Source organism: Anopheles stephensi, chromosome X (assembly GCF_013141755.1).
Source record: "Anopheles stephensi strain Indian chromosome X, UCI_ANSTEP_V1.0, whole genome shotgun sequence".
NCBI lineage: Eukaryota > Metazoa > Arthropoda > Insecta > Diptera > Culicidae > Anopheles > Anopheles stephensi.
Window position 1 is genome coordinate 12976830 of NC_050201.1, and position 24420 is coordinate 13001249.

At 47.5% G+C, this 24420-nt stretch overlaps 1 protein-coding gene across 2 annotated transcripts; it reads right to left on the bottom strand.

Moving 5' to 3' along the window:
- Nucleotides 1-452: 452 nt before the first annotated feature.
- Nucleotides 453-22348, bottom strand: LOC118508353 (protein singed). Of its 2 annotated transcripts, none has more exons than XM_036048056.1 (6): nucleotides 21577-22348; nucleotides 4772-5131; nucleotides 3627-3883; nucleotides 3346-3509; nucleotides 2549-3255; nucleotides 453-2475 (listed from the first exon to the last, which is right to left on the bottom strand). In XM_036048056.1, exons 2-6 carry the CDS (start codon nucleotides 4971-4973, stop codon nucleotides 2270-2272), a joined length of 1536 nt encoding a protein of 511 aa, XP_035903949.1. In that variant the 5' UTR covers nucleotides 4974-5131; nucleotides 21577-22348; the 3' UTR covers nucleotides 453-2269. The 2 variants fall into 2 exon arrangements, with proteins under 2 accessions (XP_035903949.1, XP_035903958.1); XM_036048065.1 differs by lacking the exon at nucleotides 21577-22348 and adding an exon at nucleotides 5783-5938.
- Nucleotides 22349-24420: the final 2072 nt, after the last annotated feature.

Consider the following 24420-nt stretch of genomic DNA (forward strand, 5'->3'; position numbering starts at 1 on the left):
ATCCGTCACGACAGGTATTTAGAGTGTAGAAGTTTCCTCAGGCTATTACTAATTATCAGGACATAATTTTATCCGTATAGTTGAATAGTCATCATCCAGTCCTGCCGTGTGAAGATCGGCAAAGCTAGCGTCTCGGCCACCTAACTGGGACATCACATGAGACTTCCTAGGATATTTATAATTCCTGTACTGTATAGGAAATGCGTCCCTGGTGCATCTGTCCAAAACTGCCGAAACCCTCTTAGCTGGTCACGTTATGCGAATAGCACCAGACGAACCAACCCGTAAAATCCTTTTGGAAAGCAGTCCACATGGACAGAAGAGGCGGTATAGGAGGCTGGCCTGATAACTATCATAAGTAAGTATCGTTTCGGATATTCTCGCAGATGTGTGCGCGTATACATATCTCTATACCAGCTATTCAGACTGAGCGAAGCCCTCACACCTTGATGTTGGTTTTGACTTGAGTTTTTTTATTGATTAATGATGATGTCTTAATGATTCCTGTGTTGCTAATCGCCGCCTACCGTACTTAAGTTAATCCTTTTTTTATGCGATAAATCCACTCACGCACACGCACATATGTATCTGCGATCCAGCTACACACACACTCGCGCCTGCGAAGATCCTTTCTGTCAGTTGTGTCCGTATTAGTGAAGATGTCTTTCATGGTACCCCATACCACCCGCGGGCGGTTTATTCAAACACTATTGCACTTCCTCCTCTGGTGTGAACGTGAGTTTTCGCGAACGGATGTGCGTGTGTTTTAGTGTACGCATAAATAAAGTTAATGATGCTTAAAGTTGACGGTTGGTATCGCGCGCGGTTGGTACATAGAAACACGTTTAGCACAAAAAAAGGTTTTATCACCGCTCTCGTTCATCACGTCGCACACCCCCCTTTTTCCCCTCCGGATCCACTTCCCTTTGCTTTCCTTCCCCCCCCCCACCCCACAAAGTAGTGTTACCTTCCTTCTGTATTGCTTTTCTTTTTCCCTCTCTCTCTCTCACTCCCTCGCGCACGCTCATTCTGTCCTTCATTCTCTGCGCCAAGATGCTTCTTAGCTAGCATTTTAACTTCTTTTTAACCTGATTTCAAGCATTTGGGATCGTTTACCATTTGCGGTTTTAGAGCTTGTTTAGCCCTTTCTAGTTTTCTTTTTCGATCACCTTGTCACAGAGAGAGAGAGAGAAATAAAAAACTCTCTCTCTCTTTCCGCCCTAGTACTGTCTCTGGACGACATTTTGCTGCTGCAATTTGGGTAGTAATTAAATATATTCGAGAATGGGTTTGTGTGTGTGTGGTTTTATGTTGGTGTAAGTATATATTATATGTATAGCAATAGGGATACAAAAAAATCTAAACTTTTCTTCCTTACCACACGACCTGAGGAGAGGATAACTTGCTCCTCCATTTTCTCTTGTGTGTTGTGAGTGTATGTGTGTTTATTTCTCGATCTTCGACTTCTGCTTCACAAATAAATACAAATGTTATACTTCTTTTCACTCGCAGTGCAACGACTTTCTCCGAAAAAAAAATATGGAGACACACAAATACATAAGCACACGCGCCGGGAAACTCTTCCAGAACGCAAAGCGATCCTTTGTGGAAATTCCTTTGCCGAAGCTCACGCATATGTATGCGTTTCCCTGACCTGTTGCCTTTTTTCGCCAATCAATCATACACGTATAATATACTACTAGGCTAAATGAGTGTATGTGTGTGTATTATTCGCTTCATACCTTCGAGGTTTCCATGTGTGTGTGTATAATTGTCAGTGTATATGCTTCACCATTCTATCGAGTATGTATATAAATATGTGTGTGCGTGTCTCTGTGTGTGTGTGTTGTATGTAGGTTACGATAAGAGAGAGAGATTGAATTGCATTTTCACATACTACACACACACACGCGCGCGCACCCACACACACACATAGATGCCTGAATAAATATCGTAAATAGTTCTGTCAAATAAATTGTTTGCGACCGATGACACAGCTTGTCCTAAAACGGATCCCTGCATCCCATCATCCAAGTCAGCACACACACACACACACATCATACACGCACTTTCTTCGTCGATTAAGGGACAAGAAGAAAACAAAAACCAAAAAGAAAGCAAAAATCGAAAGAAAACGAGACCGAGACGTAGTTTCCGATTTCCCGACGAACGACCGGGGTCTCCCTGATGTCCCTTGTTCTCTATGTGTGTGTGTGTGTGTCTACACTATAACTAACGATCCCCCTCCGTCTTACTGATTCTTGTTCGCTTAGTATTCCCACTGGGTGGCAGTATCGTAACCGGTGTCGACGAGCTTGAACGTACCATTCTTGGTAGCGCCCAGGTAGCGGCCATCGCTCGAACGCAGACAGATGCGCGTTGGTTCGCGCAGCTCGATGAAGAACCCGTCGCACGGTACATCCGAATCGGCCGCAATGCCTTCACCATCCACGCGCCAATACTTGCCATTTTGACCTGCGGATCGGAAAAGACGAAATTAAGAAGAGCGTCCCCTATGGACATCCCAGCAACAACATCCTCCACTTACCCTTGAAATGGACGATACCCTTCTGGGCACGCTCGACCAGGATCGTTTCGTAGATGGCTTTGTTGCATTCGAGCTTGTTGCTGCCCGGTGCACGATACCCAACGAACCCTTGCTCGCACTTCAGCACCAGAATCGGTCGGTTGATCAGATAGAAGTAGAACTTGGTCGTCTCCTCGATCGCTTCGGCGGTGGCGAACAGATGGCCGGACCGCTTCGTTGCCAGCAGCTTACCATTGTTGGCACGGAACGATACCGAACCATCGCCGTGCCATTCGAGCTCGAACAGTGCATCGGCCGACCGGCGGTTACCGGTCGCCTGAATGCCACCGCCGGTCGACAGACACCAGTAACGGTCCTGCGTCGTGCGCAGTGCCCACCGGTGTGCGGACCAGTCGAACTCCAGCTGGAACGTTTCGTTCTCGCCGATCTCGTCCTGGTTGGCGGTAACGTCGACGCCCTGCTTTACCGACACGTACTTGCTGTTCAGTGCGGCAATGAACGATGCCTGCGGCAGCGAGTCCTCGAGCGAGAACAGTTCGTCGCGCGTGACCGTCTGCGAGCGTGACTTCAGCACCGCCTTCGAACCGATCGGCGACAGGTAGAGTCCGTGCCGGTCGCGCAACGCCAGGTGGCCGCTGTGGTATTCGGCCGAGAACAGACAGTCATCGTTGCACTTGTTCTCCAGCTTACCGTTCGAGTTGAGATATCTGGTGAAGGAGGAAAGTAAAAAAAAAAAACAGCGTACATTAGCGACCTCTTCTTGGAAAGCGATTCCAACCAAGGGTTAGGAGGCTTACTTGTTGTTGCACGTATGCAGCGCGTAACGGCCGTCCTCATCGGCACGGAACTCCAGCGTGAACAGCGTGTCCTCACCCCACGGGATGTTCGCATCGACGTGGATTTCGTCCTGCGTGTCGGACAGATGGGCAAATCGCTTACGACCAACCGAGCGCAAGTTCACCTGTACACACACACACAAAAAGAAATAAAGATAGTGATCAAAGTCCTCAAATATGGATTCCGGATTCAAACTCCTCGAAAGTCCTCGAAGGTTTTTTCCGGATTCTTCCTACTTTACCTGTGGCCTAGCAGCCAGATGGACACTCCACAGCTCGCTCTTGCCCGGAGCCTTCGCCGTGCAGGTTAGCTTTTCCGGCGTACCACCGAGGAAGTAGCCGCGCTGCTCGTTCTTCAGCGCCCAGCGGCCCGAATTGTCGTCGGTGATGCTGATCTGGAAGCGGCTGCCCGCATCACGCTCCTCCGACTCGCACAGCACATTGCCGAACGTATCCACCGAGAGGTAGCGTCCCAGGTGAGACTTCAGATAGATGATACCTAGGAGGATGAAACAGACGCCATTAGCAGGTGTCCGATTGGAGGGAAGCAGAGATAAAGGAAGCAAACAAAAAAAAAGAAAGCCTCCTTTGCTCCAACAACTACCACTCTTCATCACCCGACCCAAGCTTCAAGCGCGTGAAGCGCGGCAAGATGATCACACGCAATCTGGTCCAGAGTTCCAGATCATCCAACCAAATCGTGATGGATATACTCTCCGGCGCGCAGACACAAAACGCGTGCCAATAAGAGAAAAAAGAAATGGAAAGAAAATGCCCGCCCGGCGGAGAGGCACGCACCGGTGCACGCGATCTCGTTCGTCCAAAATGGCTGCAAAAAGAAAACGCCCGGTAGTGGTGGCAGCGCGCACACACGATCTAGGACGTATAATACCCCTTCCCGATATAAAAATTCATCCGCAGCACATGGATGGAGTGAAAACGCACTGAAATAAAAATTAACCACCCGCTCGCCAGCGGGCCTCGCATCACCTCCCGGCAATTAGAGAAAATTCATGCACACGCGTGGCACTCAAAGTTAAAGAAACCTCAACCCACCACCACCATTCACCAGCACATAGCCAACGGTTTCTGGAGCCGTTCGTGGAATCGAAATGACAGTAATTTATGGGAAAATCTGAAATCTGGTAGTATCTCCGCCGTGCTCTCCGTGCTGCCTTTGGGCTTTAAGTAGGTGATGGACGACCCACACAAAATCAATCGACCATGAGGAACTACCTGCCACTTGCGGCCTCCTACTATCTCCAGTTGGAGTTATTAATTATGATACAATTACGAAGCTTCCAGATTGCCCAGGTTATGGATCAGAGTAGGTAGACGAGACACCGCCCCCCCTCCGTGTGGGGACCTCTCCGCGGGATATACTTACTATCGCCGGTGGTGGACGGTTCGAGCGTCCAGAGCTGCTTCTTCTTCAGGCTCGCCCCGTTCGCGTTCAGCTTGTAGCCGAACGTTTCGGCCGTCATGTATTTGTACTGGCCATTGATCAGCCCGATCGTCCACCAGCCCTTCTGCTGGTTCTGTAGCAGGATGTCACCGTTTGTATTTATCTCGTACCCGGAACCATTCATGGTGGCGACGGTCGGTTGGAGATACAGGGTGGCTGCCTTCGATGCTCAACAGAGCCGCGTCACACGCAAATAGTCCGTACGGGACCGCTGCTGGGTGTGTGGGAAGGACGACGAGATGCCGCCGAGGGATGGGAAGGTCTTGGCGATTGGTGGTTTATCTGTAAATGGAGTTGAAATAGCGAAATGGGATCATTAGCACAAGGTATTAATCACCGACAAGGGGGGCGCGGGGTGGTTCGGGGAAGTCAAGTAATGATTTCTCTATTAGCGAACATCAAGCATCTTCATTATCTGTGGATGACTTTGTGTACGTGGATTGGCCATTGGTCCCTCCGGTAGAATATTGGAAAACAATGGAACTCTTGTCTATTTCTGATTGCTTTTGGTTCCCTTTTTCGAAACCATCCCACAGCGACTCGGAAGACCGAGACGAATCATTGGTCATGCACTGCACGTCCATCAGAATGTCTTCCAGACATTCACACAGCAATCAATCACACGATAACCCACGAGCTGCACTTCAACCGTCCGCGAGCGATTAACGATTCCGTGATGTTCCACCGCGGATGTCTGTGTGACGGGACGCACGCAGGACATTCTGTGCGACAAATCACCGGAAGTTATTGCCATCGCACGCACGCACTCACACACAACACCCGCACACAACAAACAGCACCGGACAAAAGTTGAAGAAGAGTTCTCCCGTGCTCCGAATAATATTGAGCCACGCGTATTTTGTTGATTGCAGGAAGTTGAGTTGAAGTTGCAATAATCAAGTGTTCCTAAGGTATCGCTGATCTGATATTCACCTCTACTCTGCCACACGGGTACGGAGGTTGTACACCACACACACAACACTACACACAAGGTAACGTGGACGAACGGACTTCAGTCTCGTGCGGACTTCACCTGCAGACTGTGGCCGGTACACACCGTCCGACATGCCCGAGGCTCTCCGGTGCTTTCCGACTCAGTGTCCATCACGAACCCCCCACTCCCTTCCACACACACACCTCTATTTCTCTTTCTCTTGTGCTTCGTGCCTTTCTCGTTGCGCTTCGATTCGCGCGCACTGTGTGTGGTTCAGGGGAAAAGCTTTTTTTACCAACACTGCTCGCTTGCCCCTGACTCATACCTGGGAACCTGGACACGGGTGTGCGGTAAGTTTCGCACACCGAAGGTTTATTCTTAATCACCGCGTGTTTCGGCGAAGGAGAGATTCGATTAGACGCGGGAGAGTGTTGTACATGACTCATGCACACAGCCCATCTTCGCTGTCCCCGCGCTCTTAGCGTACGCTTTCTTTTGTGGTGCAGTTTCTCGCAGGACCTCGGCTCGGCAAGGCCACCCCCCCGATAGATAAGCGGCGAAGCAAATGGAAGAGAGAGCCAACTGAGCTAACATTGGCTTAGGGGGCGCAGAACTGATAAAGATGTCCAGATTCTGAGGCTTTAGTCTAGGACAGCTGATACCGGTTTGTTGACAGGGTACAACACTGACGCGTGCTAGAATCGGAATATTTTCTTGACGGAATTTCAAGAAGATAAACAACGGAAAACCGTTCCCTATCTACGGTAAATAGAGACCCAAAACATGTTAAGTATCAACTTTCATATCTCTGGATGTTATTTTTGAGAATTCTGGACGAGTGCCTAGAATCTCCTGGGTACATTGCTTTGTTGCAGTGAAACCAACACACAGGATGTGTCACGTCCCACCTCCCGAAGCATCGTGTCATCCATCATGAGCGCCCATCGTCCGGATAGTAAGGGTGCAACAACAAAAGGGTGGAATCTTTCCAATGTCGCTTCCGAAGCCCGTTGCCAGAATGTTAATATCATATGAGTCATTCAACACCCACCTCCCCACCTCTTGCCCTCTCTCCAGACAACTTCAACTTCACCCCCAACGGAAAAAAAACAATCGACGAATGCATCCGGTAGGACTTGCCCCGGGGGGTCGGCCGCGTGTGACCCGTTCTAGCCGGGGTGTAGAGTATGCGGGACACCGACACCTCCAGCATGCGGGACTTCAAAAAACAGCAAACGAATGACTCTTGAAAGTAAAACATGCATACGAAATGCGAAGAGCGGATACACACACACACACACACACGAAAAAAAAACCTCCCCGGTCGTGGCAACTCTCAAGGTCAAGAGCAGGGAAGAATGGAATATCGTTTCTTCATTTTTGTTGAGACCTCAGAAGAACAGTGAACAAGAGAGGAAAGAAACGCTTTATCACTCCCCCCCTCTCCCGCCGTGGTGGGTTGGCTAAATTTGAGTTTTCTGCTTTCTTCCTGCCTTCTTCGACCAACCGAACCCCAGGAACTTCCTTCCCATTCGTTGGCCTGCCCTGTGTACAGTCTATACCGGGGGCACACGCTTTTTGTTCCAATTTTCAATAAAACACTGCCGGAACACAAACGAAATGCAAAGAATGCACAAGAGCACTCAGAGCGGATCCGGAGGAAAAAAAAAAGCTAACGGGAAACCTTCCGCACCGACACCCCTACCCTCAAGAAACTCTCTCAGAAAAGAGAGAAGGGAAGAGGGAGGGAAGAGTCTTTGTCTTGGCTGACGCACACACAGTGAAAGCCGGGCGGCGGCGGGCGCGCTCTGGATGGAAAATGGTTGGAAAAGTCGCGATCACAACCCCCCTTCACCCCTTTCCATCCCCCCTCTTAACACGCACATACGCATAAAAGAAACACGCGAATCTCGTTCGCCCAATCATTTCTCCGCATCTGTTTTGTTTTCTTCCATTTTTTTTCTGCCCACCACCCCATTCCCACCCCCCTCCCCCTCGTTTGCTTTATTTTGTTGCGAATCGCTTTTCGCGATCTCGACGCACATGTGTGATCGTCTTCGTGTTGCTTCCCTTTCTTCACAGCTCTCCATTATCATATGTTCGATCTTTGTTGCTCTTTCTCCACTTCCCATCACAGTGCTGATCATTCTTCTTAACGACTTTCTTTTTTTCCCTTTCACCCTTTTCTTCTTTTTTTGTGTTTCTTTTGTTTTACTACACACTTCTTCTACTACTGCTGCTACTACTAACGGAGGTTGCACATTTTTATTTATAATGCTTTTCTCCACACTTTGGTTTCTTTTTCCCTTCTTTTTTCACCCATTTTCCAAACGGGGTAAGCCAAGATCAAGATGCATATGGCGCCGTTAAAAGCAGTGGCGAATATTAACACACATCCACGTTTGATGCATTTGCATCATCACCAGGCCCCGTGGGCGCACATGGAGGGTGAAGCAAAAAAAAAAGGCAACGAAAATTGAATTAAACATTGTGTTGCAAACAAACTCCGATTGGGGTACACAAAATTGAACAAAGAAAAATAAAATGATTTTCGCACATAGTATGTAGAAAGGGCGGCGCGCAATTACAATTCACGCAATTCCTCTGCCTGCGAGATCATAAAGTTTGTATGCGCGTGAGGAGAAAGGGCACATAAAAAGCATAAATAAATTCGGGCCAATGCAATGCTAAAAAAAAACTTCAAACTGAAAAATAACAACAACATTTGCAGCTAATTGACTCCGCACCATTGGTGGCTCTCCTCTACCCTTCACACCTCGGCCGCGAACTAATGAACAGCGAGGCTCATTACGGACGCAGCAACAGCAGATAATAAAACAAGCGAGCCTGTGAAGAGAAGCAACAACACTACGAAAACAACAACAAAAATCTCCAACCCAAAAAAAAAAAACGAGGAGCAATAATGTTCACACTACAGTACACGGCCCCGAGTCTGTTCTCGCCTTAATCACCTCCGCGGGTTCGCCCTCAATCTCTCGGTGGGTCGCTGGTGCAAAATATCTGTCCGATCAATATATTTGCACCGGCAGCACTGAGCATATACATTCATCATAAAATCTGCCTTGAAGAAGGAAAACTACGAACAAAAAAATTGCGGAAGAAAGTAAAAAAAAAATCTGATAGCATACATGCAGGGGCCCCGTGTGCCAATTAATCTTCGACCCTCACACCAAAACTTTACTGCCGATCGGAGAAAGGGGGGGTGTGTGAGGGGGAAGAGTGTAATATAGGAGGAAGGGGCAGTTAGAGAAGAAAAGATTGAAAAGAAGCGAAAAGAAAGGCATTAGTGTATCCTACTACCGTTACACCACCGTGAGCATTATTGGCTCAGGGGTCCAATGGGTTGGTTGGTTTGCTTCCTTTTCATTTTTTCTTTTTGTTTCTTGGATCGGGCATCAAAACTCGCGGAGAATATTTTATTTGCCAATTTTAGTAGAGGAAACTTGCATTGTGCATAGAGCAATATTTTAATGCGCGCCTAAATGTATGCAAAATCATTGTTTTTCTTGCCTAAAATAGCACAAATGGATTCAACGGATTTCTGTTAAAGCGTTATTTGATAATACTTTAAGTCTCAGTACAGACGAACTTCCCTTGTCTGCATTCGAGACTGAGCATCTAGTGGTCTCGAATATATGGAAGAGCAATGAAGGAGCTACTATAATGACGAGCATTACAAGGGTGTTTGAAGATCGTTAGGCTTGTATGTATGAAGGAACTAGGATGGTGTTGCTAGAGCTACGAGCTCCATACGGTGATCTCATTATCTTCAGCGAATGAGACTCGCCAGCTGTTCCCATACAGGACGACCCATACTGTAAAGTATTTTTCAGGTCGTAAGCTGAGATTAGGGTTTTTGACACTTGTATCAGGAACCCGAGACATTGGATTGGCAGAAGACGTTGAACGAGGTGATCGCAGAGCTACACACAGTATGCCTACCATCGTGCAGCGATTTAGAATCATGAGAATTTCATAAGAAATACACCGTACGATCCAGGCCGTAAAGTTTTCTCCAGGCCTGCTGCACATGCACAAAGAAGGGATTGGCAGACCTAAGCTGGAAAGGACTGAAGGCGTCACCAGAAAGGTCAGGATATTGGATTTACAGACGACTAGAACTTCAGTTGTTTTGAAGAAGGCTTTGGTAGGACGGCTTGGTATTGGGGGCGACAACCGCGCTGGTTTTCATATGGCAGGACCGGGGTTCAAATCCCACCCGGACCGTTCGCCCATAGTGAGGGCTGACTAACCAACCACGTGGTATCTTTAAGTCTAGTAAGCCAGAAATGGCAGGCATGACCTAAGAGGTCGTTAGGCTAAAGAAGAAGAGAGAGGCCCAGTTTGAGATTAAGCGAAGGAGTTACGGCACCAGAAAGGTCTGGATATTGAATTGGTGGGAGAGGATCAACAAGGCGATCAAAGAGCTGTTCACCATCATGCAGCGAATCATACTCCTGAGAATGACATGAGATTGAGTCGTTGGTAGGTGTCCACCAGGATGACCTGGATATTTGAATTACCAGACAGCGGCACTAGATCATGAGCATTTTCGATGACTCCTACAGAAGACTCTGCAAGACCACAAAGTCTGAAGCCTTTCATAAAAATAAATCACCCATATTTGTGTTCCAATTTTAACGGAGGTAAGACAAATTAAACCGATGAAAGAAATCCTCACACTAATTTTGGTCCATATCTTCATAAAAGATAGATGTTTCTCGTTTCGCGTCATCAATCATTAGAGCCCGGTTCATTCGTTTTAGTTTTATATCGGCCATTCGGGCGCGCAATGGCCTCTTTCTCAATTCAACCCTTCCTCTCTCTCTCCCCCCCCCCCTCCTTTCTCCCCCAACTCACCCTCGTGATCGCTGGAGGAGAGCAGTGGTTCGCTTTCTTCTTGTCGTACACGTTCGTTTTTCCTTTTTTTTTCGGTGCTGTGTGATTATTTATTTACACTTAATTTTCCACTCTTTGCCGGACCCAATATACACTTGTGTGTGTGTGTGTGTGTGTGTGTTCGGCCGGTACCCGTTGCCTAATTAGATGTAACTGTAACGACGGAAGAAGTGGACAAGAGAGCGAAAGAATAACCTGTGCGTCTTCCTCGGTCGGTTAGAGGCTGTTAAGAGGGGGGCACGCGTACAGGTAAGAAGAAAACATTTGGAAAATCCCTGCCAATTCGAACCCAGGCAAGAGAGAAAAAAAAACGGGATTTATTTTGCGAAAACGGTACAACACACCACACTCTTAAAATTTTACTCACAAACACAGATACACATCTATATTTGAATGTGCATTTTCCGTTCAGTATAATGGGGAAGCATCGACCGGCCGGTGAAAAAAGTATTCACATCACTTCCGCCATTTTGCTCTAATGGATCATATTCTTAATAAAGGTTTTGTTATGTACAAAAGTTTGCTCTCACTGCATTTTGCTTGCACCTTTCTTTCCTTAACCCTTGAAAGCCCAGAAGAGGGAAGGAGGGGGGAGGGGGCTGGTTGGAGGGAGGGAAAAGGGTCAAATTGGCCAATTTGTGCGAGTAACGGGAGTGGAAAATGGAGTAAGCAACAAAACCAAAACACATCGGAGCCACGCGCGTTCTCGCTCTCTACCTCCATCTCACTCTCTCTCTCTCTTTCGCTCTCGGTCTCTAACGCTTCTTCCATGCTTTTCGGGGCCTCTCCATGAGCGGGGAGAACGATGATTTCGATCGGAATCTGTAAAATTGCAGATTAAGCTTGAGGATGATGATTTGAAGCTGGTTGTTTGTGCTGGTCCATCATTCCCGTACCTCCCCAAAAAAACCGGGCCAAATGTAAGGCACTTAAATCCATTCGGACAACCACCACAACCACAAATTGCACTTCCAAGAAAATGGAGAAAGCGCGCTCTTATAGAGATAGGTTTAGCTTCTTTTTGGTTTGCGTGCCGGTTGCATAGCAAACGAATGAAGAGGTACGATAAATTGCTTACACAGCAAACCATTTTCCATTTGCGGGAGTAATGAAAGAAAGGCTACCATCGCACGGGAAACCTTAAAATAGAATTATTTCATTCATGTAATGCGAGCGAAAAACGCGGCTGTTGCTGAATTATAGCGGAAACATAAATGCAGCCGAGAGCTACATTTGAAACCGGGCACAGATGACTCACCGCTGCTGGAACGGAACTGCAAATATAGCACCGAAAACCGGGGAGAAGACAAAGGACAACACCGAACACATGTCGTCGCCCGTTGCTCAGGAGCTCAAGAGTGCACAACACGCCGTGTGTACATAAGGGGAACGATGCGGCGCGAGCGCGCGACCGTGAAAAACCCAAATCCATCTGCACAACACATGGTGAGAGGTTATTTACGGACGCGCAAGGAAAGCCATATTCCCCCGACAGATACGGAGACGTCGTCAAACGGTGCATCCGACTTTATTGGGCGAGAAAACGGGGCACACAAAATGGGAAAGGCAAGTAATGGATGTGGATTATTTCCACATCCTGCGGATTTTCCCCTTGGGCGAGACATTTATGATATTTAATATTTTCAACCTTCAAATTTTTTGCGCCATAAACATATGGAGAATAAATTTGCAATTTTAATTTCTAAAACAATTTTAGAATTCCTGTACTGGCGTTCCCGGTCTGTAAACTACTTGAAAAGTGAAGTGAATGACTCAGAATGACTCTTCGAATATTCTTGGTTCCATACTAACATTTTCGGTCATAGATTTTAATCTCTTTGGTTTACGTGTCTGACGAGTGTCGTCCACGGCGGTACTTCCATGGCGAATTATTCGAGGCATCCAAGTCTTTCGATCCTACAGAGAGCGCTCGTTAATACTAGATTTTAAAGCTAATTTTCGGGAAGCATGCTTGGCACTAACGTTGTTGCAAGGATGTATCACAACACATAGCTGAGGAAAACGACAAGACCAGGTGTCGAAACTCGTCCAGACAGTCTCCTAGTCCTCAGTATTGACTTTACAGCTAAGTCAATAATGGGAGGCCAAGAGCTCTAGAGGTGGTAGAGCCGACGATGTAGAAGAAGTGAATTCGCCATGAAGTCTATACTGAATCGCGCATTCAGACGAGAGCAGTAAGAAAGTTATGAAAATAGAGCTCTGAACGAGTCACTACCAGGGAAAGAATTTTAGATATACTTGACTGAAGGAATTCAAGAATTTGAACTCTCTTGGCCCCATCATTAAATTTTCAGTCGTAGAAATGGTGTTCTTCTACCGGCAGTACTTCCATTACTCAGTCCAAAATTGTTCAAGGTTTCTCAGATTTTCAATTCTACAGAGTGTTGAATCCTCTCATACAGCATAACATATAGCTGAAGAAAATCGGTACGGTCTGGTATCAAATCACGTCTGTATGCAGGACTGATTATCCATCGACGGGTAAACCAGTCATTTGTAGATCAAGAAATTGTGAGGTTTTAGTGCCGAGACAAAAAACTGCAGCAAACAGCCACCTAGACTTCACAATTAAGAGCCAAAAGCGGTTGTCGAATTTGGAGATGAGCAAAATGATAGACACTCCGGTCTTAGATGAAGAAGAACTTCGAGGTAGGTGCCTCGAATAGCTGGGGAGTCTCGGTCACCGGCCAGGTTGCTAGGATACCCGGCGTTGACATGGCAATCGGGAAGCGACTCTCTTTCTCTCAGCACGATTGCGCAGTAGCAGTTTCGTGTGATTAGCAATAGGGCAAGGATGTTTCTACGCCTTCGTTTACCTACTATCCAGGGTGCGGTCAACCATACCCACCTTCGGATATTACACCCCTCCGAGGGATTATTCCTTTGCACACACATACACACACGCAGGGCGTTGTCCTGTTCCCAAAGGTGTGTGTGTGTGTCGGGGATTTGACCAACTGAAGCAAACGGGCAATGCCCAGCCAAGGGTTTTGGAGAGTAAGATAGAGGAAAGCAATAACAAAACATCTCCAAAAACTTCACACACCCGGAAACGCCGGTCGGTCTAAAAATAAGACCATTTACTGATGGCGGCCCCGAGAGGCTTACCAGCTAGAGAGAGGGTTCAATAGCCGCGCACAGCCAAGCCAATCCTTTGCTGCCGTGAGGCTTTGCTCCCACGCATTTACGGCTGCTCGGTGGATGCATTTCGGGAGCACCCTCTTTCGCGTCGGTGGAGGTGTTGTTGGTTTTCTTGTTATTTATAAGCTCCACAGCTCACATCTCTAGATCTCGCTCTAGCGATGAGATGCGGTTTGCTCGGGGGTATAGGTCGATCGATTAATCGTTTCCATCGTTGCCTCAGTTGCTTCTCAGGGTCGTTTACCTTGTTTGCTTTGTTCCCGTTTCTTCCTCTCTCTCTCTCACTCTCTCTCGCTCTCTCACTATCACAACAATAACATCTACTTAGGCGAGTAACAAAGCACTGACAAGATCCTTTTTACCTGTCACTGGTAAACTGTCAATGAGATTAGTATTAGTAAACGTCAAACATTTGATTTACATTTGGTGGCTGGTAGGTTCGTGTGGTTCGGGAGTGTCTCTGAAGTCCAGCATCCAGAAATGGGTCGAGAACACCAGGCACACAACCAGAGCACAAGTACCGTTTTTTTTTTTTGCTGGATAGAGTGACGTTAGAGAGAAGGCCCCCAATAGTGGCAGATGACGGATCTCGCACCCGTGATTCACATTCGGAGTGTGTTGGAAGCGGTGCGAGCGATGGAAAAGAGGCAAAAGAAGAAATAGAGAAAAAAAGACCACGCGCAAACGCACTTATATACGCCCGGCCCCTGGCAGAAGGAATAACTGTACCGGAGAAGAGCGCAATTGCTTGAGGCTGTGTTTGTGTTACGCTTCTGCGATTACGCTTCACTGGTCCGTTCTTCCGTTCGAGTCAGCCAGCAGCACAACACACAGCAGCCTTTCTGTCGCTCCCTCGCACTTCCTCGTGCAGTGTGGCACTAGTCCGGATCCGCAGAGATGCCCGGGTACGTATACCCTCGCGCGCCCTCGACTCTTCCGCATCGACCATGACCATGTGGGCAAGGAGAGTTTGCGTCTGGCAGCGCGTTTCTCTCGAAAGTCCATTGTTATGCGTCCTACCGAAACACGTTGATTGTTATCGCACGCACGGACTCGATGGCGGTGCAGAACGCAGCTCTCGAGCCAAGCATCTAAACGTGCCCGGCGACGACTCCCGGAGACTCCGATAGTTGGAGACACAATGGAGTGTGCCCTCACATTCCCCATACGCGTACTAACGAGATGAGAGATCAAGAGAGATTAAAAATGCAACAGCACACCTCACGAAACCCCTTTCTTAGCTAATGGGAGGAATCCTGTGGTAGAAGATATTTGCTAGAGACAATGGAAGCAGCATGAAAACAAGGCCGGTGATGAGCAGAGATGTAACACCCCGTGAAGCAGGGCTTTCTCCTCCCTCTGTTGTTGGGGGGAAGGGGGGAGGGGAGGGGTATGTGATCGTACCAAAGTGGTAGACGCATCCGCCGTCTGGGTGCATTGGTGCATGGGTGGTGTTGCGTGTGTGTCTTTAATAATCACCCCAGCTAGTGGCGGAGTCAGAGAAGGGTACAAGAAGAAGGGTGGAGGATGAAATTGGTCTGCTTCCCAGCGAGGAGGTAGTTAAGCAGCCTCGTAGCTACTTAATCAGAAATCACCTAATATCCCCGACACGATGAGAGCGAAAGCAAGATGGCGGAACGTGGCGGACGTAGGGCGGAGAGGGAGGGAAAGAAAATTGAAAGAAAAACATGAATAAAGCACCCATCCATTTCCCCCCCCCCCCCTTGCTCGCGCACGGCGGGTGAAAATCTCATCCAAAAGCAGACTACTGGTACTCGCCTCCAGACAAGTCCACCGAACACCTCAACTTTAAAAATCCATCATCTTGCTATCCATCATCATATCAGCGCTAGGGAACGAGGTAACTTTCCAATCACAAAACAAACCCCCGAGCTCCGGTTTTCGGTTGCATGCAGAGGGAAGGGAAGAGCAAGTGGAGAGACAACAGGTGAGATCTACTCTTAGCTGGGAAGCGATGCAATCTATTGGGAGAAGTTGGGCTAGAGCTTCACCCTAAGTGAGGTTAGATTACACAACAACCATCAGATAATTGCGGCAAACTGGAGACCGCAGGAGGTTAGGATCAATCGCGTGCCATCCTTCAAGCCGTGTCTTGTGTCACACTGGGAGTTTCCGCGGAGGTCTCATCACTGTACTTCCCCCTGGAGATCTCTGGAATTCGTACGTTTCTTATCCTCCATCACGAGCTGTGACAGGTAGGGGGATCGCATGTCACACGTTACCTTGACAACTGCGGTGCATCAAAAAACAATCCTAACCTCTCCGACACTTGCTGTGGAGATTGCAATAATTCTTTCGCCGACGTTTGTGTGGTGTGACAGAGATGTACCGGTTGTGAATATATGGTGAATACTGGCCGAGAGTAAAACGGTACAAGGGTAATCTTTACGGCATGCCCTCCACTATTGCACCCTGTATGCTCCCCTCTAACTCTGAAACCGATTCCAGCCAACTTTTCAAAAGCTGGCGGATCAATCGACCTAAACCGGATATATGCCTCGAGTGAGTCCGCTGCTCCGGATTGGAAAATACATATTAATTTACGGCAAATGAACAACACAACACAACCAGAGCAGATATAGGGGGTTGGAGGGGGGGGGGGAGGGATGATGCAGGTGATTGGGGAAGGAAGGAGGAGGGCAATGTTTATGGCATCCTAGCGCAAACAAAACCACAAACCGGCACCGGGGTGATATTCTCTCCACTTGCACTCGTAATGGCGGATGTTACCAATAGCCCGAGAGGCCAAGCAAAACCTTGATAGCGGGCGAAGGAAAGTCGTTATTAACAATTCCACCGAAAAACAAAAAACACACACACATACACACACGAATGTCTTGGTCGGTTCAATAAATCCAGAAAGAAGAAAAAGGTAAAAACATTGCACGATTGCATGGAAAGAAAACCGGAACAACCGGAGTTCAGAAAAGCCAAACGCACAAGAAAACAAGAAAACTAGACATCGTATACCGAAAATATATATTGACAGCGGGGGAAAAAAACCCCTCCAGAAAGAAAAAAAACATATCCTCTCAAAGTCGAAGACATCGGGCACACTTTGTCAAATAAGCAATGGATTAAGCCGTAAAAAAAAACAACAACCCAAAAGGGAACGGTTTTTTGGAAAGTCTTGAATGTCTGGGAGGCACCCCCTGCCGAGAGGTCTCCCCAACTGTCATCCAGTTAATGGTCCGTGCAGAGACAACGGGGCTCCGTGGCGCCGCTCTCTTCGCATGGCCGTACAATATTGGTGCAATTGAAGAGTGGTGCGTTCTTGTGCTATGTTTTCTTCATTGCGCTCCACCAAAAACCCGAACTTGGGATAATCGCTTTTGAAGCGTTTCCTGTCGAAATTTCTGTGTACTTCGAGCAGGTGCGGGGAGCTCTAGAAATTTGAAACGCATTTTCAAAATTATTACTACGCTTCAAACAGCATGGCGAAAAAAGAAACGAAGCTCCCGAAAGTCCCGCGCGAGGAACGATTCCCGCAAAACCTCCTCACAGACAGAACCACCGACAAAGGTAATGCGGGCCTCCATCATCACCATCGCATTCTCTTTGGTCGATTGCACACCGAAAATAGAGAGAGAAAGAAAAAACCGTACCTTCTCCCAATCGGCCCGAAAGTGTGCAGACCGCAGCAAGTGCCTAACGAGTTGGGGTTCACATGCCTTGCTTTTTGGGGCCGTATAATTGGGCAGCGGCCAAAGGAAGAGGAGTAGGCACCACACCGATGATGATGATCAGCGGGTAGTGGCTTCTTAGTGGTGTTCTGCTCGCAGCAAACACTTTCCGATGTACCGGTGCAAGATTGAAAGACCAGGCATACACCCGTGCATAATTATCCTGTTTTTGCCAGGTGGCTAGCAAAAGAGGTAACAACTCCTGCAGCAACTCCGACCGGGAAGGTTCCATTAGGGTTCCTACCTTCAATGGCTAGCAACGGCTCTCTTCCAGAGAAGATGTGTTGGTAGATTACACAGACTAGACCCTTCTATAGGAAGAGATGTTTAGTTGCGGTGTACATCAAAACCAAAACTATCTGTTAGGATCTAGTACAATCTGACATATCGGACCTTCCATAGCTGTCACTATGAGGTGCTTGGTACGTCTTCTTTCAGTCACAACATACTCTCTGGGATATAGCAAAAGAAATCGGATCTCTACACGAAATCAATAAACATATCGATAAAATCTTAATACACCTGTCAATAACTAATAGCTGATTGGTTGCTGTCAGATGTGGGAAGAATCCATTAGCTGAGGCGGAACTGTTTCACAACTCCGAGATCAACCAATCTTCTTGCAGGGAGTTGGGAGGCCAAAATTATAGGAAGGAAATGGACATCAATCAACTTGCAACTGATACACACGCGACATTCTCTCCCTCCCAGCCAGCTGAAGTCGAGCTGTCAACTCAGAAACTCTGGATGTCTGATAGGTCGCCGGATGTGCGCAGTGATGCGCGGAATCAATGTGCGCTAATGGTTCGTGTAAATGTTTCCTTTTTCCTCAGCTCAGTTCCGGACATTACACCAACGGACGACGACGGAGGCTCCCTTCCGAGTCTTTTGACGTATCGTCTTTCTTTGCCAATATTTTCTTATCCTTCTGTTTTTGTTTTCTCTCTTCTTCTCTACACCTCTGTGTGTCTATAGACGTGTTTCCATCGCCCATATTGCTAACCAAAAAATCCAATTCGATGCAAATAATGCTGCACCACAATTGGCAGAAAATCTTCTCTTCCCGGGGGCAAAGCCTTATTACCCTCCTTTCTCTCTCTCTCCGGTGGGTCTTCTCCGATTGCTTCCTCCTTTCCCACTTAATGAGCAGCAGCCACACAAACAGCCGCGCTTTGCGGAACATAGAAAAACATGTTTCGCTTATCGCGCGCGGCTTTGTGGCGCGCATTTGTTTGCTGCTTCATTTTCTTTCTTCTGCTGCCTTCTGCGCGCGCGGCCAACTTTCTGCTCTCGTTTTGCACACCCCAACACATCCAGCGGCGCTTGTTGGGCTGAGCAGCGCTGGAATTGGAATGGGATGCGGATCCAAGACAGTAAAAGAGAAATGGAAACCAGCGACGAACGAGAAGAAACAACAACAAACACATGCACAAACACGAGGTAGTGAAGCAAGTTTTCAATACACTTTTCGGTGTCTGCTTTTTCTATTGCACACACCGAAAAAAAAACAGGATATGTGTCGGAGAAATCCCCGCAGACGGCATCGTGAATCCCCTCTCTCTGGGGACACGCAAATTCAAAACGTGCCACGTGTTTCTTGCGAGCACGTGGTGTTAATTAAGAAATTGGATTTAACATCAATGGGCTGACTGGGATACGTTTGAGCCCTCAAAAAACTTCACCGATAGTTGGGATATTGGAGAACCAGATCCGAGAGAGGTTCGAGACTCGAACACTAGACTAGAGCAAAAACTTGAAGAACGGCCCGACGGTCCTGACAAGCAGTCAGGAATGTTTCCTACCAGTTTTAGCCCAAAAAAGGAGCGACGTGGCCGAGAGAATGCGATAACGGATATGGCCGGCTGCAGTGTGCAGAAGAAGCATAGGAGCAACCGATGTTCATGGTTTTACACACGAGAAAGAATAATTAGCGAAACGTATCCGACACGAAGACGGCAAACCTCCGATGTTCCACGCCAGCTGGACGGTAAGCGCTAGTCCGAAACCGCGGGTTTCCGAGATGTACACTCCTAGTCAAAGGTTCAGCTATTTGCGGACATCTCTTATCTTGCAATTTATCGACCATCTAGTTAGAGATCAAGAGATCAAGCTACATAGATAGAATTGGACAATTTAGAAACTATTTCAAAGCAACAGCTTCAGGAATGGCAGGACATGGAATATTTCGGTCAAGAATCGAGTCCAGCTCTATCTGAAACTTCATCATGAGCAGAGTCCAGAAATCACACAAACTCGGCGAAAGATGAATTAACTCTGGAGAGTAACCAGGCTGAGAACCTGCAACCAAAAACAGGTGCAATGACAGCAGTAACGTCATCCCATCTTCTTCCCCTTTCGTAATCCCATCTCACACGGTCATAATTCAACTCATTTCCATCCAGAAGATGCGATGAATGTTTTGCGCTCACTCTAGAACCAATGCAGGAGAGTGCTCCGATCGCGTCCGATCGATCGTTGATTGAATCTCACGTTCGTCGAGAATCTCGTTCACTCTCGCACGGCAACAAAGCGAATGGGAGACGCATCGGCCGCATTGACTCTTTGCGTTTGCTCAAAAAATGCATACACCGATACACTCGCTCACAGCTCAGCCTTTCCGAGCCTAGAACGCTAATGTTGATGCTTGCTCGCTGCCCGGTAATGAACGATCCACCTACGAGCTGCGTGTGTGTTCGCCAAGCGCATTTCTACCCTTTGCATTATTAATAAAATACAACCAAAATTTACAAACGCAATGCCGATGATTGGTCCTACGCCTCAAAATGAAGTCGTTTCTCTTCCCTATTTTCTTCCACGAGTGTGGATTTTGTTGGTCTTCAATTTCCTACCGGGAGCGACTAGAGGAGGGTTTCCTTTACGCTCTGTGTTACGCTTTGTGTGCCGAATGGGGGGTTATCCACGGATGCGCAGACGTCGGCGACGGGTGAAAAAAAGGTTCGTTGCACGCGTTTACCTTTGCGCAGTCACGGTGTGCCATACCCACACTTCCACTTCCTTTTTGTTTTGCCCCTCTCTGTTCCCCACCCGGGTAGCTCCTCCCCGGGTTCTGGATTCGCTAGTCTGGCTGTGAGTGTTCTTCTTAGCCACCGATTCCCTCTTTGTTCGGTGTTAATCAAATAACAATCTAGCCACCGGGACCTCACCCCAAGGAAGAAGGTTGCCCTTGGAACGCAGAAGCACTATTCAAAAAAAAAACCAGCCGTCTCCGGACACAGTCAAAGACCTTTCCACGTATTCCTTTCTTTGGAACGTGCATAGGTTTTGTGACTAGTTCTCCCTTACGCGAAATGCCTCGATTCGGAGGATGGAGAGGTTAAACTGAGATGTAATAAAGAAAAAAACGGATAACACGGTTGTTGTTATGGCGATTATAGAGATTTACAGGATATCCTCTTCATCACCCCTATTAAAAAAAGGCTTGTATTATTATTCCTTTTCTTCGGGTCGATATCTAACGGAAAATCTGGGAATTGATAGATATCTCTACAGGATAAAGAAGACTAATCTCCTTGTTCGTTCGAGAATTTAGGATGCAGGTGGAAAGAACTTCGTCTTGTAGCACCCTTTTGAGGCAAACATGTAAAAGATTTTTGATCTTTTTCCTCACAAGCAAATGCTCCTGCTCGTGTGGAAGGGATGTTAGCAATCCCACCAGGATGACCAACACACATACAAACGCACTGACACCCTCTGCAGTCTGCATATGAGCGGTTTTACACTAACACAACCAAACCCAAAATCATACACACTTACTTTGGGTGGATTTTCCTGAAAACACACATGCGCACACAGTCCCTGAAGCCATTCCCCCGGTAGGGAAGCTGATGCAGAGACGAAGCAACAAAAAAAAAAGGACTCGCACTGACATGACACACCGGCCGGTATGGCCTTATTTGTTGGACGCAACATTTTGTTTTCCCGGCGTCCGGAAGTAAATGTCAATATAAGTACCAAAGTTTGGCAATATAAAGGTATATGAGGCCTACCGTTTTAAGGATGCGCTGCTCTGCGGATGCTGGAGTGTTGTGTTCGGCTGGATGCTATAGTTGTGTTGGTGGACGTAGTAGTAGTAGTAGTAACCGGTATAGGTCGAGGTAGTACAGTTAGTTGCTAGAAGTCTGACTGGCGGCAGTGACGATCCTTTACCGAATGGTTGAGATTACAACGCTTTTCTCACACAAAACTTTTCGTAACGCACACTCGGTTGTTTTCTTTCTGGTTTTCGCTTCCTCCTACTTGCTGATGCTTTAGCGAAGGTACGGGGATCGGACTGTGTGACACGATCTCTTTGGTTTTTTGCTTATTTTTTTTAAAAAAAAGGACACAACGCGGATTTTGACGCGGGCGCACAACAGTATTGACGGTGTTTGATTGAATTTAGGGGGGCACCACCAACACGGGACGACACACCACTACGAAACCGGTAAAAAAGCGTGAGAGGAACAAAGAGGGGGTAGAAACGCGCGGTACCACGGTCTGGAACACTGGGAGGACTCCGAGACTGGAGAGTTTCTTCACCTCGTTTGCGGGCGGCTCTGGCTGCTGGATATTCACGATCCGCAGATTTTTGAGAGCTTGGTTTGATTGATACCCGGGACAGGAAGGGTCCTCTTCTATGCCGTCGCAAGGACCTGTGCGTTTGCTGGCGCTGTACGACAAAAAGAGGCAAGTTGCGACTACCACACGAATATACGCTGAAGCTGACCGGAGTAGCGTTCGACTTGGCTGACGGAGCACAAATGAAGTTGGTCGGCGAGCCGCTTACACAGTTATTAGTAACGGAGCGCATCGACCGACACGCACAACACCACCACCACCATCATACCATCACACACCAACAACACCGTAAACACCACCCGCAACAAGCGCGTTAGAGAAAGAGAGAGGGAGAGATAACTAAGGCACCTTCCGATTATCGGAAAGAGCGAGAAGAGAGAGTGAGAGCGAGAGAGCGTGTGTGAAGGCAAAACACTCTCACAAACTTAACCTAACCGGCATTCAGACGATGCATCATCAACCGCTTGGGTGCAAGGAAGAAGCCCTGTGACGATGGATCACTGCGGAATCGGGAATCGTTTCAGTTGATTTTCTGTTATTTTTCGGTAAATCGGTTTGAAGAAAGGGCAGAAAGAAAGAGAGAAAGAGAGAGAGAAAAGCTATCGGTAGAAGAAAGAAAGGGTGAGAAGCTTTTCTGCAAAAGCTCCGACAGAAAGCGGGAGAGTGTGCTCTCATACGATGAGAATGATTCATTCGGGCAGGGTTCTCCTGTTCCATTACAAGCACTGCATTATTCTAAATTTTTTATTTAATTTTTTTTTTGCTTTTAGAAAATCGACAATTCAATGCTCCCTTAAAGTGAAAATTCTTCAAACAATTTTTTTGGATCTGATATTTGTTAAATAAATTATCCGTAAATAAATGCTTCAAAATCCCCTGTTGTAACACGCCATAGCATAGGCATCCACTCGAGCGCACTACACCCCGGGTGGCGAAGTTCGCCATTCATTGCACCGTGAAAATAGAGCTTACTCCCCCCTTTTTCGGATAAGGTCGATGAGCTTCGAAGGTGTGATAAAACATTACTATCAACCACCGGAAGACGGAAGTTGCTGGACGAGAACTCGATCGAGAATCGATACAAGGATTTCGCCACATTTGGCTCGCACGAAGGGCGCCAGTCACAAAGAAAACAAAACAACAGGCCGTTCATTGTGAGAGGAGCTTAGAGAGATTGTTTTATTGGTGGAAAATCGAGGGCTTAGCCGCGTGTCGAATGAAGCGATTCCACCAGCTTAAAATGCATCATGCATCATACTTTCCTCTCGGTGGGTGGAGAAAAAAAAGGATCGAGGAAAGGCACGGTGAAGAGAGAGAGAGAGAGAGAAAAAAGGGTTACCCGTATTGGAAGGTTGGAAAGCTCATGAAATTTTATGGCACCCGTGCGCCTCCGTTCAAACATAGCGCTAACTCCAATCCGTATGGGCACACACGTGAAAATTCGTGGAAAAAAGAGTATCGCGTTACTGGTGGCACACCTGCGGCACAGGTGATAAATCATTAGGCCCGAGCTTTTTCTTTGGACGCCAGTTTACCAACTCATTTGGCTCAGACAGTGTACCCGGCGTTGAGTATTGATCCGAACCGAAACGTCACACAATGCCGTGGTTCGGAGGAACCAAAACTCGCTTTCACGCCGGATTCACAAAAAAACGGGAAGGGTGAGGAGGGAAGATGAAACAGAAGCGCGTCAAAATCGCGATCTCGTCCGGCACGCCAAACCTGCCGACCGGCTCGTGAGGGTGATAAAACCTACTCGCCCGTTTAGCCGGCCCAGGCGACGGTAAAGCATCGGGCTAGAGATTGGCTTTGTGTCGGTTTTGTGGCCACACATTCCAAGGGGCATTGTTTTCCGGAGCGCAACGAAACGCCTTGATAAATCATCCTGCCGTTGCACCTGTTTGTGTGTGTGTGTGCGGGAGAAACGGGGTACGGTGGCAATGCTTTCGAACGGCCAACATCCGGCCGATCGGGAAGCGAAGCGAAGTAACCATCAATCGTTATTAAAATATACAACCAAACACAGGTGCAATATGAATAGCCGAGCGAGTTCGTGCAATGATGGCCACTTCGGAAAGCGGAAGTTCACACATCCATCCATTTGATTTTTTTTTTTTTTTGTTGTGTGTGCAATTTTTCCCTAAGATGCCTTTAATAACCCATCAGGTACCGTTAAAAAATCTGCTTCTTCCCGTGCTGCAAAATGCACCACACACCATTAGCATCTAACAAAACGGACGGCCATGTTTGCTTTCCCTATCTATGCATTGTTT

Coding starts and splice junctions, on each gene's coding strand:
- LOC118508353 (XM_036048056.1), bottom strand. CDS start 4,973: ATGAATGGTTCCGGGTACGAGATAAATACAAACGGTGACATCCTGCTA. Junction 3,256..3,345: donor CTGCATACGTGCAACAACAA/GTAAGCCTCCTA, acceptor CTCCTTCACCAG/ATATCTCAACTCGAACGGTA. Junction 2,476..2,548: donor GGGTATCGTCCATTTCAAGG/GTAAGTGGAGGA, acceptor TCCGATCCGCAG/GTCAAAATGGCAAGTATTGG.